At 36.2% G+C, this 19,045-nt stretch overlaps 1 protein-coding gene across 1 annotated transcript; it reads left to right on the top strand.

Annotated features, from left to right (window-relative positions):
• The first annotated feature begins 1,074 nt into the window (after window positions 1–1,074).
• kctd2 (potassium channel tetramerization domain containing 2) lies at window positions 1,075–17,027 on the top strand. The gene is made up of 6 exons (XM_056469246.1): window positions 1,075–1,679; window positions 4,877–4,985; window positions 7,734–7,825; window positions 9,929–10,024; window positions 10,340–10,465; window positions 13,123–17,027. The coding sequence occupies exons 1-6, from the start codon at window positions 1,329–1,331 to the stop codon at window positions 13,150–13,152; spliced, it is 804 nt and encodes a 267-aa protein (XP_056325221.1). The 5' UTR covers window positions 1,075–1,328; the 3' UTR covers window positions 13,153–17,027.
• Window positions 17,028–19,045: the final 2,018 nt, after the last annotated feature.

The following is a 19,045-nucleotide window of genomic DNA, read 5'->3' as shown; positions in this document are numbered from 1 at the left end:
TACCAAGACATTTTGGGGATGGTCCTTCCGAGAGTACACCAAGAGTACAACACTCAGTTCTGGAAAACACCTATACATACACTCTGTATACTTTCCAAACATTCATTCACTATGGTCATTTTTTAATCTAATTCACTTGTGTCTTTGGACTGTGGGGGAAACCAGAGCACCCGGAGGAAACCCAGCATGCAAATATGCAAACTCCACACAGAAAGTCTTCCTGGTCCAGCGGGGAGGCAATAGTGCTACCCACTGAGCCACTGTTCTTTAACTAATCTGGAGGCCACATGATGTTTGGAGCTCTGTAGCTATATGCTGCAGAAATGCGAGTTGGTGACTACAGCATGCCCTTACACCACTGATTTAATGATTGGTTAAATCACAAATGTCCTTTCAAGAATGTTTAAATTCATGAACTTCTGAGAAGAACCCATTCTTTTAAAAATGTCTTTATGATTTTTAGTTTTAATTTAATTACATTTTTATAAATTTTGAGGGGTTTTTATTTCTTCATTGTTTAGTGATTTAAACGTCAAATGTTTCTATTTGTTCAATTGTTTATGGTATTAATTAAATAAAGGTAATTGCTGTTTTTTTTTTCAATTACATAAAACCATATATTTTTAAAGTCGATAAATTAATCTATCCAGCAGTCCTTAGGTGTTATTTTAGTATTTATATATTTCAATGTTCGTTTAATTATGGTGATTTTAGGATTTTTAACATGTATGTTTTATTTAAATCCAGTTTAATATAAATTTATTGTTATGTTTGTATTTTTAAAATGTAAATAATGTATACTAAATAATTATCCACCAAACTTTTGAATTTGCTCAAAAATAACATTTAGAGCATCAATTGTATTCTGGCTTAATTTAAGGTAGTTAATCTTTATTCTTGTTAGATTTTTCAATATTATTATTTTCTTATATTAAACTTTTAAACCCAGACCTAAAAAAAACATTCATTAAACTCAATTTAACTTAATCGTGGTGGGTTTTTCACAAACGTGCCACAGCACAATTTCATAGACTTTTATTTTGTCACACATGGATTTACTTGACCTGGAAGTGATATGTTGAGTCTCACCCATAATATTTGTAGCTTACATGGGTCGTTTGTATAAACAAAACAGACCAGCGTAGCGTTTTGGGGAATTGTAAAGCTATGCCGCCTCGCGTGAGCGTTAATAACACCCCGCAACGCTTTAGTCGCCGTTATCAGCGCGTGTAAATCCTGCCGTTCAACGTAAGGGTGCCGTTCGGAGCGCTAAATAAAGGTATTTAGCGTCTGATCGAAACGGAACTGACTGTTTGTGCTGCGAAAATATGGCAGAGTTGCACGTTGAGCCCAACGCGACTGGCATCATCGAGCAGCCGGAGCATTGTGAGATCCGCGGCTCGGTGAGCGTGAGACTGCCCTCGCCCACCCTGGTGATTCCGCCCCGGAGTGGCTTGTCCAGTCCTGGGGTCTCGGGCTCCAGAGCGGTCTTCGGGTTCCCTATGAAGAGCAACCCCACTTCCCCTTCACCTGAAGCCACAGAGAAACCCGGGTCCCGGTGGGTTCGGCTGAACGTTGGCGGAACATACTTTATTACAACCAAACAGACCCTGTGCAGGGATCCCAAATCCTTTCTGTATCGATTGTGTCAGGAAGATCCAGATCTGGATTCGGACAAGGTAACGTTAAAGCTCGGTTTACATTTCCAAAGCTTGCATTACACCTTAAAATAAACCAGCCAGTTTATAGTCTGCATGAAATATTAATATAGAAAAGGAACTCGACAGATATTGATCGTTTTGCAGCCGAAGACTACACGTAAAGCTCATCTGGAAGAATGCAGTTACAAGGAATAATGCTAGTTCACCCCAAATGTTTTTATTCTGGTATTTATTGACAAGGTCTGCAATGCCAAAGATACAAGGGTATTTCTGTGGAACACAAGATATTTTGACGTTGGTAACAAATCTATTTTGGGGGTCAAAGATGAAAAGGGCTTTCAAGCATCAAAACAATGAAAGTGTAACTGCTTTAAAGGTGCAGTTCACTCAAAAATGAAAAAAATAAACATACTCATCTTCAAGTCATTCTAGGGGTGAATGTTGTACTTTTGGACACATAATAAGTTGTATTATGCTCATTCAAGCATTATAATGGCATTGCTCAATGCTGGGTTTTGAAAAGTCCAAAAAGTGTATCCACCCACCATATAAGTAATCCATACAACTATATGATAATTTACATTTTTGGTTGAATCTTTTATTACATTTTTTTTCAATATGTCCTGTTTAATTTTAGTTTTTTAAATTGTCATTCAAAGTAATGACTGTCATAAACCCATTAAAGCATAACAATTGTTATACCAAAATATTTGATTTGGAGCAAGAATCATTTCATTGCATGTAGGCATGGGCCAGTATAAGATTCTGAGGATAAAACATCACAGTTTCACCGTATTGTGATTTCTGCACTAAAATATATTCTTTTTAAATGTCTAGGTAAAAAACAAGACCCCCCCCCCTGAACACAGTACATTTTATATTAAGAAACATTTAAAATATTTTGGAGCAGTAAACATGTCAGGCTAAATAATTCAAATAAATTATTTACTTCTGCTGTCTTCATTAGCTTTAAAAACACAGATTTCTTTACAATTTAAAATGGCATCTTGGGATATTTCTTTTGCTGTAGATAATGTTGTACTAAAAGCCAAAAAAAAGTTAAAAAAAATAAAAATCTTATATATACCGTAGGAAGGGCAAAACCGAAAACGTTGGTGGCTTTTAAAACCTTGACTTATCCAAACCGTGGTATACCTTGAAAACTGTTATCGTCCCATGTTTAATTGCATTATAAAAGACTCTCTTTAAAGTCACAGTATGTACTTTTGTCCACTAGAGGGTGCGTGTTCACAACAAACAAAGGCGTATTTTGTTGATGCCATGAGTGAGTATAGAATCATAGGAGACATCAGGACTCTTGCAGAAATCATGTTCATAGATGAGCTAAAGTATTCAATGCTTATTATCATGGTAGTTTGAAGCGGAATAAGACTGAAAGCCGTAGAAGTGAAACAAGACCACTGAAGATGAGAGACGATTGTGACACGGCTCAAAAACAGCAGAGCTTATATTATGCCAGATTCGATTGTTTCTGTTTTAATACGGTTATGATTAAAGCAGTGCTGTTTTCTCATGCTAGATACTGTTATAGAAGATTTGTATTTCTAATGCTGCTTTATGCAGTTTAATAAAACACACAACATATCAAAGCGTTTTCCTGTTTTCTAAAAATCGAGGGCCTTGCAAAACTCCCAGGGTTATTATGTTTTCCAGTCAAGCTACCAAAAATGAATCCACCCCACCCATCAGACTATCTTAATAGGAGAAAAAAAATTGCCTGTTTCAATGCTTTTGCATTGTCTCAAAAAAAGTGTTATTATGTTGTGTGTAATTTTCATTCATCGAGGAGCCACTGTCAGTATGTGTTTGAACTTGCATGGTGTCAAAAGAACTGATGCTAAGGTGATGAAAAAACAAAACAATGTTAGGCCTGCCAGGTTTTCACATGATTTTTGGTTGGCACTGTTGCCTCACAGCAAGAAGGTCACTGTTTTGAGTCCTGGCTACACCAGTTGGCATACCTGTGTGGAGTTCTGTGTGTAGTCTTTGGATTGCTCACCACAATACAAAGACATGTTGAAATAATTGAATTGAACTAAATTGCCTGTAGTGTATGAGTGTGTGTTTGAATGAGTCTATAGGTGTTTCTCTGTACTGGGTTGCGGCTACTGCGTAAAACATATGCCGGAATATTTGACGGTTTATTCTGCTGTGGCGAACCCTGATATAAATATAGGACTAAGCTGAAAGCAAATGAATGAATAAATGAATGAATGTATTAGATTATTTTCCAAAATATGTATGTAGCCTAAAATAACTGCCATATTAACATTTTTATTTATTAAGTGTATGCATTTATTTTTATTTAGTAAATAATATATTTTCTATTCAGGCCACTTGAACTTATTCTGCACTACCAAAAACTCAATAATGACTGCCCTAAAGGCTAACAGGGATTTTGAAACTTTGTGAACATTCAGTACACCACTAATATTAATATTCGGTACACGTCTAATGTCCATTGTTGCACGTTTCTGCTGTGATTGTCTAAAACAGAGTAAAAAAAGTCCAGAGCTTATTATTGTTATTGAGATAAATTGTATCGTGATTCAATATAATATTGTTTATTTGCCCAGCCCTAATTTGAAGCTGGTTTGTAGCATCCTGGAAATACAGACTACGTTGCTGTTGTTGTTATTATTAGTGAATTTAACATTGCATTTACCTTTTTAATTTACTTACACTGAAAACTTTATATATCATGTATATATCATGCATGTTTTTATATTGTTTTGTGTTTGATATATTATGTACAGATATGTTTAAAATAAAAAAAGCCATTTTAGAATGTCATCAGCTGTCATTTTGTGGCTGTTACTTTTGTTTAGTATTGGTTAAGGCATCATTTAGGTTGCATTTTAGCATGGCATAAAGTGTTAGTCACAGTTCAGCAGAGGATTTCCTCTTCACGGTCTAATGTAAATTTAGCAACAACAGTTTGGAGGTTGAAATGATGAGAGCATCTAATTTGGAAAGAAAAACTGCTCTAATTTGTTCCTAATTTGTTCCCATTCTGCATTCAATTCTGGAGAATGATAAAGCTCACAAACTGGGTTCTAGAGACTCGCCTTGTAAAAATTAGATGCTATTTTACCTCAAGGAGATTTCACAAAATGATTCAGATCTTTAACTTCTGTGCGTTTCAGTTGGAGCAAAAATTGCTTCACGGATTGATTGTATGTCTTTTCTTCCAGGATGAGACAGGAGCATATTTGATTGACAGAGATCCCACATATTTCGGGCCCATCTTGAACTACTTGAGGCATGGAAAGTTGATCATCAACAAGAACCTCGCTGAGGAGGGTGAGATGATCTGGGCAAGCTGCCCTAAAAAACTTCATAATGGAAGAGTAACGACCTACTTTCATTTAGAAACATCTTTGTGTGTGTGTGTGTGTGTGTGTGTGTGTGTGTGTGAGTGAGTGAGGAAAGGGACCAATGTGTACTCACGTAAGAGATAATTTCCTACAGGACTGAGGGATATTGATAGGCTTACAGTCCAAAAATTAACTAGGCCTGTCACAAAAACTAATTTTACACGTGCAATATATTATCACAGGAATACACTATTAAAGGGATCATTAACCCACAAATAAAATGTTGTCATCATTTACTCATCCCTTTACGTTATTCAAAACTTTTATGAGTTTCTTTCTTCTGTTAAACCAAAAGAAGATATTTTGAAGCCATTGACTTCCATAGTGTATGTTTATCCTACTATGGAAGTCAATGATTACAGCTTTCTTCAAAATGTCATCTGTTGTATTTAAAATCGCATAAAGGTTTTTAACCACTTGAGGGCGAGTAAATAATTTTTTTGTAAACCTATATTTTTTAAGGGCCTGTAAAATTCTAAGAATCTTTTAATTTGAAAAAAAATATATATATCTTTAGATTTTTAAGGTGTTTGCACACTGAAGTACGAAAATTTTTGTATGCATTTTTTCATATTCAAATGTGAAAAAATCATCATGTAAACAAACCTTCCAGTCCAATGAGTATTAATCAATCCGTTACGAAAAAACGCAAAACATTTCGGAGTCAATTCAGTGATACTTTGTTCTCCTCTCTTCTCCAAAGTAGAAAAAGATAGAGGAATAGGCTACATATTGTGTTCATGCACCATTGCGCAGAGAGGAATGAGAATTCAGCTTAGCTATGATTATACCAAAATGTTTATTTTAGGAAATCAGTGGAATTTTGATACATTGCTTGTGATACTTCACACATTCACGTAAGTAAACAAATCCTAAACAGAGACTGGCAGTACCTATAGACATTATAATAGATGGTGGCCTCGTTGACGTGTCGAAGCAATTGACCGAAAGCAGACCATGCTTTCTATTATAATGTCTATGGGCAGTACGTCAAGGTGCGCTAGTCACTGTTTCAAGCATATAAGGGTCTCAACTGCCCACCGCAATATTTTTATCTTATATTATACACTGTGTTTGTCCTAAAGTTATCTGTAGCTCAAATTATGGTATTTATCTCAATACGATTCACACAACGTGAGGTTGAATTAATTTTTTCACGTACAAAAATTACAGACAAAAATTTCGGATCCAGTGTGCAATGACCTTTAAATTGTTATTTGCTCTAAGAAAAAAGCGTTTTACTGAAAGTTTCTCTGTGGAACCCTCATTGGTGCCTCTGTTAACACTGCAGAAACTTGTTTTAATTAGTCTTTAAAAGAGTAATGTTGTGACACTAGTACAGGAGTGGCCACTTCTGTTTCTGGAGCGCCACTACCTTGCATACTTTAGCTTCTACCCTAATTAAGCACACTTAAACCCGATAATCTAGGTCTTGCTAGGCATGCCAGAAACATCCAGACAGGTGTGTTGAGGCAGGTTGAAACTTAACTTTGCAGGACAGTGACCCTCCGGGACCAAAATTACTATATAGTCTACATTACCGTGATAAAGCATACTGCAAGAGCAACCTAAGAGTTTTTGAGCGGAAAGAAGTGGAATGTTATGCCATGGCCATGTCAATCCCCTAAACTGAATCCTATTGAGCATGCATTTCAATTGCTGAAGACAAAACTGATGAGAAAATGCCCCAAGATCAAGCAGGAACTGAAGACAGTTGCAGTAGAGGCCTGGCAGAGCATCACCAAAGATGAAACCCAGCATCTTGTGATGTCAATGCGTTCCAGAATTCAGGCTGTAATTGACTGCAAGGATTTGCACCCAAGTATTAAAAGTGAAAGTCTGATTTATGATTATTATTCTGTCCAATTACTTTTGGTCCCTTAACTAGTGAGGGGCACATATACTGTTGTAATTCCTACACTGTGCACCTGATTTTGATGTAAAAAATGTTGTTGATGTCCTAATATTTATGGCCTGACTGTATATTTTCAGTGGTGAAGGACTGCTCAAGAGGCCATCTGACCAATCACTGACCAATTATAGATGTTTTGAAAAATGTTTCAGTCCTTTTTGCACTTAAGGGTCCCGTGAAATTAAAAAATTTGTTTGTAGATGTTAGATTCAGTCTGTTAGGTTTAAGGATATCTATTAGCTAGTGTGCTCCAAATAGTGGCACAATTCCTGATTTGATGGTATAAAACTGATATAAACATCCAAAGCTTGCAGTTTGTTACTTCTGCCTAAATTAATCAACACTTTTTTTTACATCACCTCATACTACAGTTTCTCATCACATCTTGACCAATCAAATGCTTAACATGCCCAAGTACCTTGACATGCCCCGCACCCTTCAAGATGCACTCTCATTTAACATGCTTTATCATCCAGAAAAACTAAACCCTATTGGCTGTTTTTTTAAAAGGGGAGGACCCTCTCTTTATTTTTCAGTTGAGATCACATCAGACGTGCTGCAAACTATCCCTTTTAGATGGTGTTATTTCCAATAGTCTAGTGGTTAAGTGTGCCAACATACACGGTGACCTGAGTTCGATTTCTCTGCTCCCCACACATTCCTTTGTCAACTCTACTGCGTTATTTCCAGATGCTTATTTCTGATTGCAAAGCAGTTTGGTGCAAGATGGATTTTCTCAGATTTTTTTTTTCTCTCTTGCAGGTGTTTTAGAGGAAGCCGAGTTTTACAACATTGCATCACTCGTGAGGCTCGTGAAGGAGAGAATACGAGACAATGAAAACAGAACGTCTCAGGTATGTGGGAAAAACAACACATGGAGGAACAAGATGGCTTGTGGCTGTTTTCAAGCAATCAATCACAAATAGCTCATTTTACTGGGATTACTCACTCAAAGGGAGTAGTTCATTCTGCGACTGTGCCAAAAGGGAAGAGTACTGTCGAGTTCCGCGTCTGAAGCTATTTGGGAACAAAAGGAAACCTCATGTGAATCAGAATTAAAAGGCGCAGCCGCCCAAACTTATAAAACAAACACTGACTTATAGACATCATGTGAAAATTTGCTTCAAGGAATAGTTTGCCCAAAATGAGAAGTCTGTCTAAATGTATTCACGTTCATGTTGTTTCAAAATTGTACGACTTTTTGTGAAACAAAAAGGAAGATGTTTGGGATAATGTTCATGTTGTTCTTTTTTTGAGAATTAATACTATTTGTCTCTGTTGGTCTAAAGTTTTTTTCTTTTAAATATTTTCTTCTTCTTGTATACACTCACAAGCCACTTTATTAGGTACACCTTACTAGTACTAGGTTGGACCCTTCAGAACTGCATTAATCCTTCGTGACATAGATTCAACAAGGTCCTGGAAATATTCCTTTGAGATTTTGGTCCATATTGACTTGATAACATCATGCAGTTGCTGCAGATTTGTCGGCTGCACATCCATGATGTGAATCTCCCGTTCCACCACATACCAAAGGTGCTCTATTGGATTGACATCTGGTGACTGTGGAGGCCATTTAAGTACAGTGAATTCAGTGTCATGTTCAAGAAACCAGTCTGAGATGACTCGCACTTTATGACATGGCATGTTATCCTGCTGGAATTTGCCATCAGAAGATGGGTACACTGTGGTCATAAAGGGATGGACATGGTTAGCAACAATACTCGGGTAGGCTGTGGCGTTGACACGATGCTCAATTGGTACTAATAGGCCCAAAGTGTGCCAAGAAAATATCCCCCACACCATTACACCACCACCACCACCAGTCTGAACCGTCGATACAAGGCAGGATGGAGCCATGCTTTCATATTGTTGACGCCAAATTCTGACCCTACCATCTGAATATTGCAGCAGAATTCGGGACTCATCAGACCAGTCAACGTTTTCCAATCTTCTATTGTGCAATTTTGGTGAGCCTGTGTAAATTGTAGCCACAGTTTCCTGTTCTTAGCTCACAGGCACCCGGTGTCATCTTCTGCTGCTGTAATCCATCCACCTCAAGGTTCGATGTGTTGTGCATTCAGAGATGCTCTTCTGCATACCTCGGTTGTAATGAGTGGTTATTTAAGTTACTGTTGCCTTTCTATCAGCTGGAACCAGTTTGGCCATTCTCCTCTGACCTCTGGCATCAACAAGGCATTTGCTCCCACAGAATTGGCGCTCACTGGATATTTTCTCTTTTTCTGACTATTCTCTGTAAACCCTAGAGATGGTTGTGCGTGAAAATCCAGTAGATCAGCAGTTTCTGAAATACTCAGACCAACCCGTCTGGCATCAACAACCATGCCATGTTCAAAGTCACTTAAATCACCTTTCTTCCCCATTCTGATGCTCTGTTTAATCTGCAGCAGATCATCTTGACCATGTCTACATGCCTAAATGCATTGAGTTGCACAAATCACTTTTAAAGGGATTTAAACAGTTGTGTGGTAACAGTGTGTGTGAATATAACAACTTCCAATGGTAAAAAATAATTGAATCTATTTGTTATAATCACACTTCATTAAAAAAGCCTGCAGAAACACTTTGATTGATATTTTTCTGTTGTATATGTAATCGGAGCGGGAAAGTCCTGCCCATTAGTGACAGTCTCACTGAAGCACATGTGTTTGTAGCTCCGCCCTCTGGCTGGGAACACAATCTTATCTGAATTTAAAGAAACACTCACCAAAACGGCACAGTTTGGATCAAAGCCTAAAAGGGGCAGTATTTAAAGAGTTAATTTGAGCTGAAACTTCACATACACACTCTAGGGATCATCAGAGACTTATTTTACCTCTTGTAAAAAGGGGCATAATAGGTCACTTTTATTGTTTGCCAGTACACTTTTATGTGGACCCTGACACTTAAGCAATTCATATTTAGTTCTGGTTTGAGAGTATTATTTTTTTTTGCAGGGCCCAGTGAAGCATGTGTATCGTGTTTTACAATGTCAAGAAGAGGAGCTCACGCAGATGGTTTCCACCATGTCAGATGGATGGAAGTTTGAACAGGTAACTTTTCTAAATTTTCCTCATAAACTGTGGATCTGATGGCTGTTTTCAGTACAGATCCTTAGTCTGGACATGCCATATTTTTATTGTAGCATCTCTTAACTCGGATAATATGTAGATAATCTCTGGATAGCCCCTTTAAGTCTGAACAGGGCTGTTATAATTTTCTTTTAAACTAGGGAGGATTTACTGATAAAGTGCTGTACGTGATGTTTTGGAAAAAACCGAATATGTTTGTAACTTGCATAATCCACTGTTCTTGTTGCTTATCTCTTTGCTGTGGAACAAACCTGACCTCGACTTGTCTGTCTTCAGCTCATAAGCATCGGCTCCTCCTATAACTATGGCAACGAGGACCAGGCCGAATTCCTGTGCGTTGTTTCCCGGGAGCTCAACAACTCCACCAATGGAATTGTTATTGAGCCCACTGAGAAGGCTAAGGTATTGAACGTCTTTTTTAAAAATAGTTGATATTTAGTTTAATACAATTATAGTACAAAGATAATGCCTTATAAATAATTATTACTACAAAAAGTTTTTGAAAAAAGTGTAGAAATTATTTAATAGGTTAATATGACAATAATAATAAATATAATAATTGTTTTAGTTATAATAATTATTATTATAATTGTTTTTTACATTCATACTAACATATAATCACAGCCTTTTCTTCAAAATTAGAACATTTTATAATTGTAGTAAATTTGAATTTAATTGGATGGACTATTTCTTCTTTAAATACACAAGGTAAGATAGTTTTATTATTATTATTATTATTATTATTATTAGACATGCATGATATATCAGCAATTACAGTGCTCACATAATTGAATACACCCCATTTTGAAAATGAATATTTGTATCCATTTCGCAGTGAATATAGGCGATGTATTTTGGTGCATTTTAAACAAAACAGATTTATTCAACATACATGTTTATTAAAATATATTTAGTCACCAAACATATTTAGAAATTGACAGATAATACAATTTAAATTCAAGCCAAATATTGCAAAAAACAATTACAACCTACAAAATTTCAACAAAAATTTCAATGATTTTGCTTCCTGATTTTTCCTCTTTTTAAATTTGTATTTAATATTTTTCTATAACATATAAATTTGGGTGTACTAGTTTTGGACCAATATTGTAAGTTATTTTGTTAGATAAGCTCCAGATTTGGCTTAGTACTGACTAATATAGTGTATATGCACAAATATTGCTATCATCTGGCTTCCTATTAAAAATATGAATTTAAAAGATAGATTTGTGAGGGGTGCACTTATATATGCTGAGCACTGTATATTGATATCTGCAGATAAATGCTATTTTTATATTTTATCTAGAACAAAATTAGGGCGATATCTTTAAGCCAAAGAATTATGTATTTTTTCCACTGGTTGAACTACTTAAAGTGCTGCTGTCTGCCACTTTTTACTGATATTTTTATTTTGGTTAATGTTCAGTGACTTGGTTGCTTTATTTCTGCATTCTTTTTTGTCAGGCAGTAGATTCTATTTATAGAAAGGAAAGTTGGCCATACAAATGAGTAGTTGATTTATAAAGTTCAGAAATGAGTACAAACTTTGCTGAGGTTAAGGTTTTAAAATAAAATCAGTTGTTCACTTTGTGCTTGCCCCTTTGATTCTGCAATTATGGAAATATTGTTGAAATATTTATATTTATTGACTAATATATCGGCTATTGGCCTCCAAATCTAAAGATATCAGTCAAAAATTCCCTATCAGTGCATCTCTAATTATTATTATTACAGTGGTCCCTCGCTATAACCGGTTCACCTTTCATGGCCTCGCAGATACCATGACATACTTTTTACAACACATTGTGTCCTGTGTCCTGATTGGCTGTAGACCATTGTCAATCAATATCCTCCGTGTCTCCTGTAAAGTACAGAATACGCTCAGTCTGCCAAACTAACATAGATCTTCGATTGCTAGCAGTGTGAGTTTCAACAAGGATACAAAAAGGGTTGTAACTGTACGCAGCAAGAACATCGTAAAGGGAGTGGTAGACCAGGTGTGCCGCGCCATGCATTTTAGAATTGTTAACATAGGTTTATGTCAGGGTACACACACCGCTGTCTGCCTGTGCCCAGTCACGACTCTGAACACTGTTCATATTTCTGCCGTGCCACAGAGCACCATCTGAATAATTTCATTTTAAATAATTGCGAATGTGCACCTGCAGATTGGGTATTATTAACAGTTTTTTTTTTGCAAAAAAATGAATGTTTACAAATCATAACTGCAAAACAAAAGAAAAAACAAATTTGTACATTTTGCCCAAATTATGCATCTATACAATAAACTTGGCATTTCCATTTTCTTGTCGTTTAAAATCTGTTTATAAATAAAAAAACATACAACAAATCAATAAGAATTATTTCTTTTAATCAGTGTCTGCAGGTTTATAAGAGCTATGTTTAAGACCTTTTAATAGTATAATTAATTTATAGTACCAAATTTGCAAAAAAGCACCCAACACTACTAATTAATTACAATTCTAACACTTTATTATAATTATATATTATATAATTATATTAAAAAAACTGAAAACAGTCATTGAGCTGACTAATAATAACTAATAATAAGGATTGGGATGCAGCAGAATCACCAGTCAGGCCAGTCATGTGGAAAAAACGTCAGATTCCGGTCCCTGGTCAGTTGATCAATGTATTTCTAGTTCTTTATTTTGCTAATGTATTTATTTATTTTGCTAAGCTGTCAAATGCTATTACAGAGTAAAATTCCTACAAGATCTGCTTGCGTAAGCAAAATCCCTGCGAGCGTTTATTTTATTGGGTTCCCCCCTATTTAGTTCTGGGTGAAAAATAGACAGAAAACAGAGAAATCTTTATGGGGTCATTTCAATTGCATTTTAGGACTTTCAAAACACCAATTTAAGACATTTTAAGACTAATTAAGGCCCTATATTTATACTATTGAGTTTAAGACATTTTAAGGATCTGCAGACACCCTGTAAATACTCTAAAATACTTGATATTTGCTAACTGCCATAACAGATTGAGGAGATTTTTAAAATGGTTGAACTCATCGGTGTCCTCATGTTTCTTCCCAGATCCTTCAAGAGAGAGGGTCCAGGATGTGAGGAGCCTGTCGCCTGAGCCCACACAGATCTCCCATCCCTCACCTCCTTTCCTTCCAGATCCTCCATCAGCCCTCCACCCCTCACCTCACCCTGCCCTCCTCCCTCGTGCCTTTCCACTGTGGGGCGTCAGTCCCCCTCCTCCCTGCAGTGCTGCAGCATTAACCAATCAGCACCACCACTAACTATCACTGCTCTTACTGACTAATCAAAACAAAAGAGAAACAACAACAATGCGTCCGGGGTTAAGCCTCAGACCATCACATTTGATGCAAGACTGCTCAGAGAGAGGATTACAGGGAAGGATCCATCATTCATCCTAATGCTTATTTATGCAGACTTCATCATCATTATTATCATCATCCTCATATCCCGATCGTTATCATCATACAGCTGCTGGCTTTACACGTTGCCCCATTGGCTCGGCTGCGTCCATCAACTCCTCAGGACTTCCAAAATAGACTCGCATCTTCAGCTTCTCATTAACTTACACTGTAAATCATTATCAGCCATCATTTATGCATTCGTTTTCCATTGGCAGATGGCACTACGGATAAAAATCGAGACGACGGCATTCAGAACGTGCTGATTTTGAAATTTTTTTTGTCTTTGAAATGGCATGTTTGTTTCGTTAACGATCCATTTACCCATCTGGAAAGGACCAGGGGAGAAGGGAGAACTCATACTGCCAATAGTCCGCGTGTCTATCGCTGTGAAGATTCGTCTCACATTTCCCATTTGCTACGGGTGACTTTTTGTCGTCCTGGATTTTGGTTTTGTTTTGCCTCGTCTCTGTGGATATTTCAAAAGCATCAACATACAGGATATAAAAAAAGAAGAAATATGTGGTTGTAGGGCATGTGAGGATTATGTATATTACAAACATATGTATTACAAAGAGGCCGAATGCAAATCTTGTAATTGTTGATATCTGTACCATAGTGGTCGTTTTTTTTTCTGTGTGTGTGTGCGCGTGTGTTTATCGAGATTTGATTTGGGGGAAGGTCGACCCTTGAATTATTTTTTCTTTCTTTAAAGCCTGGTTGCCAACATGTGAAATGGTTTGTTTTACCTTCAAACTCTTTGTCGATGACTGGAAATAAGCAGGAGGCTTCTAGTGTTAGTGGTATCATAGTCCTGGTGCTTCGGGAGACTGTTGATGGACAAAGTGGCCTCAAGTTTTGAGTCAGGGCAAAACTGCATTAGTGGCTCTTTGTTGCATCTTTTTTTTTTTTTTCGACACTTGTCTGACAAGTTTAAATTCAGATATAGCTCTCCCCATAACAGTTTGGCTATTTAAATGTTTAATTTTTCAGCTTTTGGTTTAAACTAAGTCTGATAACGTCAGCAGAATGTTTTTGAATGTAAAGGGCTCCATTTGTTGTGGAACGTTCTTGACTTTTTTTTTTAATCTGATAAGTTTAACATTGAAGCCTCATCTTTGAAGGCTTTGGTTGCCCTCGTTGTTTAAAGAGTAGGTTCACCTCAAAATGAAAAATTTCCATAAGACTTCATTCATCCTAACAACAAAGATTTTTTTAATATGTTTACATTTTTTCCCATTTATTGAAATTTGGCCAAAACACGAAGATTTCAAAATGTATTTTAAGGAGATCAAAACATAAAAACAATGTAATAGAAATCAGCCGGTTGATTTGAATAGATGCACATAATCACTTATTTGATGGTCAAATATTAAATAGGGTTTAATTTACATTTTTATTTTGAACAGCAAACATAAACAGAAGCTAAACTGTTCCAGCTTGATGAGTTTGAATATGCCACGACACAAGAATAAACCTGATTGGTTCTCAAGCATCAAGCAAGCATTATGTAATTTGAATTCTGAAAAAATTCATAAAAGATCAGTGTTAATATGTAAATAAAATACTAAATTAAATCTTTATCAAATAAAGTGATTGTGTCCATTGAGAATAAAGTCAATTAAGCTTTATTTTTTTTTATATTTGTTGACATTTCGAAGTTTTGTGAGAAAATTTTCAATCGAGAGACAAAAATCTCTCAGGTTAGATAAAAAAAATCTTCATTTGCGTTTCAATGATCAATTTTCTTATGGTGTTTAGACGTTTTGTTTTTTTACGATGTGAGTTTTCATTTTAGAGGTGAACGTTCCCTTTAATTTTTGTTTATTTTCGATAAATTCGTTATGGTTTCTCTGAATCTACTGTGACTACATTGCAAATTGTCAGTATTTGAATAGTAATCCAGGCTGTATTTTAATTATTCATATCTGTTGATAAACTATTGTTGAATCTAGGGGTCAGTCTAAGATGGCATCATGTAAATGGACGTTTTTTTATGGTCTGCAGTGTTTCAAAGTGTTGTCCTTTCCTCTCTTTATCACACTAAACTCACGTCCTTTAGTTGATCATATCAAGAAGACGATGTACTTGAGTTTGTGAGCTACAGTATAATCTGTTTAAATGGTCGTTGGCTTTTCTCTTTCTTTGGTTGTGTTAATGTTTTCCCCCTCCTGGAGAGAGTTTATTTGTTCAAGCCCACTTATTAGTCACCGAAGCTCCTGTAACAGGATCCTGTTTGTACTTTCCCTTTGTTCAAATAGCTTTCAGGTCCACTTTTAAATACAGAAAGATTGGAGTTTGTTCCAGGTGGCAGCGTTAAAGTCTCTCTCTCCGTCCCAATTGTTTGTCTGGTGTTGTGCCTTTGACCCGTCGTGCCCTACTGTACGTGTCTTCACTCCTAGATTACTCTTTTATGAATACAGATGGTTGAGAAATATTTGTTTTGACTAAATCAGTTCTGTTCCCTGACACAGATACTGAATGTGCCCATTTTCCCCTGAGATTGTTATTGTTCTTGTTTTCAGTGGTTCATCCCTATTTAGCTTCTCCACTCCTGCCCCTGAGCACTTTTAAGTTTGCGCCTACCTGCATTGTAATTCACACTGTGTTTGTTCTATTTTTAGAGTCAAACCCCATGTGAGGCAAATGAAAATGTCATGCGCAGTCTCAAGTTTTATTTAAGGCGGTTTTGGAAACCGATACGGACGTCACATTGACTGCTGATGCTTTCCGTCACGTGAGACTGGGAATTTAGTTTGTCTCCTTATACTTTTAGAAATCCGCCATTCTTCTTTAGGCTTCGTGTGGTTTAGGATCTAATGAAAACGATATATGGATTAAAAAAAAAAAGATATTTTCTTTGTGAAGAAAATATATAAATGGTGAAGTTGGTGGTTTGGAATGCCAACTCGGAAGCATGCAAAATGTATTGAGTATATATAACGTTATATGCTGGGATGTTGTCATATTATAAAGGTGATTCGGTGCATGGACAGTTGACAGATGGTATCAATGACATCAAATCATAAAATTTGGCCCTGTTTTAACTGTTTGGTGGAAATCAATAAAATCCAATTCACTATTACTGGAAAAACTTGTTTGCTGAGAGAAATATGCTTACACAACACCCCATGTATTCGATAAAAATATAGCTTTCAAGCTGGCCAAAGGTGCAGACCTCTGTCGTAACGTCTTCAGATTAAAGCTAAAAACAAGGTCCATGTTTAACAGTTGTTGTTTATTTTCTGCCATAATAGTTAGTCTACAACACCTGCATGCTTTAATATACAGTACACATACATTTTAACGTGCTGAAACCTGCTCTTTCATCAGATGTTTTGGGTGTATTGTCAACAGTATTGATGTAAAGTGTCAAATATGTCACTAGGCTATGGAGATTGTCAAGCTAAGTGTTCTGGAAATGAATAGTCTTGATCAGACTGTCCTTTTCATTTCTTTTTTATTTCATTTTTGAAGTTTGATGCAGTTTCTTGCAATGTACAGATTGCAAAATGATAATGTATGATTTTTATCATAAAATGTGTTTGTGTTTCAGACTTGTGTGCTCATTTTTTTTAATGTTCATATGTATTTTGTTTTTAAAAATCTGTATTTTTTTCTTTCTTTTTGCACTCACAAACAGTAATTCCAAGATTACAAAAAGTGTTTTGTGTTATTAAATTATTTCTACAGTGTTGGGTAATTAGCCATACCAGGAAACTAAAAAATCCCTGATATTTTATTATGGGAATCCTGTAATCACATTCATACTATTGAAATTAAACTGTACTTATGTGGTTTATTTTAATGGACCACAAAAGAGAAGTTTGGCAGAATGACATCATACACTGGCATCCCCCATGCAGTTTTCCATGAATAAAGTCAAACGTTATCTGGGTTAAAACAAAACCTCTTTATTTAAAGTGATCTAAAATAATGTAGAAAAATTAGTTTGTTTTTTTACATGTAAATATTTAGTTCTAGAAATATAATTGTGCTTGTTGAGAAAGAATTTAAATGATCATTGTGTTTTTTATGTAAATATTTAGTTTTGGAAATGTAAATGAGCATTTCAAAATGTGTTTATTAATTGGTAATGAAATTAAAATAGGTTGTGTTTTTGGTTAAGAATGAAAAACATCTTGTCCCACATGCTAATATAATAATAAACACATAGTTGTCCCACATAGTAATTTATAGTAAATACTACAGTGTTTTTAAACAATACAGTCAAGTGTGTTATATTTACAACACTTTGTTGATGAATGCCTTAACATACTACAGGCCCGTAGTCAGGGGGGGTTTGGGGTGGTTCAAAAGACACCCCCCCCAACACTGATAAAAGGTCCCATACATGAGCTCCTTTGTCTTATTTTGACTGCTATGCCATCATAAATTGTGAATATATCAAAGAAGGCTTCCAATAAATACAAACAATGGGGCAGTGGAAAAAGAATTAATATTGTGTATGACTCGTCTGAGCTTGGAGGAGGAGTTTGAGAAGTTTGAGGAGGAGCGCTATCCTGCTGATATTGAATTTGCCCTCTACTGTGGTTTGTAATGTAATGGGCTGCACAGATGTCTTGATACCTCAGGCTGTTGATGTTGCCATCTACTCTGCAGATCTCTTGCATGCCCCCATACTGAATTTAACCCCAAACCATGATTTTTCCTTCACCAAACTTGACTGATATCTATGAGAATCTTGAGTCCATGCGGGTTTCAATAGATCTTCTGCAGTATTTGTGATGATTGGGATGCAGTTTAACAGATGATTCATTGGAAAAATCTACCCTCTGACACTTTTCCAAATGATCAACCAGAGGTCAAGTTATTGCATGTTGCTGCATGACAAACACGTGTGTTTCGAGTTTATTATTGGACAACTTCTAATTCACAAATTTCATTCATTCATTCATTTTCTTTTCGGCTTAGTCCCTTTATTAATCTGGGGTCGCCACAGCGGAATGAACCGCCAACTTATCCAGCATTTGTTTTATGCAGCGAATGCCCTTCACTGGGAAAAACATAGACACTTATTCACACACACATACACTACGGACAATTTAGCCTACCCAATTCACCTATACCACATGACTTTGGACTGTTGGGGAAACCGGAGCACCCGGAGAAAACCATGCAAACTCCACACAGAAACACCAACTGACCCAGCTGAGGCTTGAACCAGCGACCTTCTTGCTGTGAGGCAACAGTACTACCTACTGCGCCACTGCGTCGCCATTCACAAATTTCAGAACAAACAATTAACTTTTCATACCCACATCATGCTTATTAAAAGACTACAAATATTTTACTGCAGTAATCATGTTGTGTTAAATAATCTGGTAATAAAAGCTAGCTTGTTTCCACAGGTTCATTTTCAACCTTTTTTATACAGACTATTTACTACATTCAGCTCCATGAAAGATTTAAATGACATATTTTAGTAAATAACCTAAATATTAACTCAAATAAGTCTTGTACTAAAGACTTGTAAGAAAATAATCATCATCATTGATCCTGCCACACTGCCACACAGACACACGCATACTCACACACACGCACACACACAC

Source organism: Danio aesculapii, chromosome 12 (assembly GCF_903798145.1).
Source record: "Danio aesculapii chromosome 12, fDanAes4.1, whole genome shotgun sequence".
NCBI lineage: Eukaryota > Metazoa > Chordata > Actinopteri > Cypriniformes > Danionidae > Danio > Danio aesculapii.
The sequence above is the reverse complement of the archived record's forward strand: the minus strand, read 5'-3'. Positions and strand labels throughout refer to the sequence as shown.

Excerpts from the sequence above, each read along its gene's own strand:
- kctd2 (XM_056469246.1), top strand. The coding sequence starts at position 1,329 with ATGGCAGAGTTGCACGTTGAGCCCAACGCGACTGGCATCATCGAGCAG. Across the intron at positions 1,680-4,876 it reads CAGATCTGGATTCGGACAAG|GATGAGACAGGAGCATATTT; the intron begins GTAACGTTAAAG and ends CTTTTCTTCCAG. Across the intron at positions 10,025-10,339 it reads ATGGATGGAAGTTTGAACAG|CTCATAAGCATCGGCTCCTC; the intron begins GTAACTTTTCTA and ends GTCTGTCTTCAG.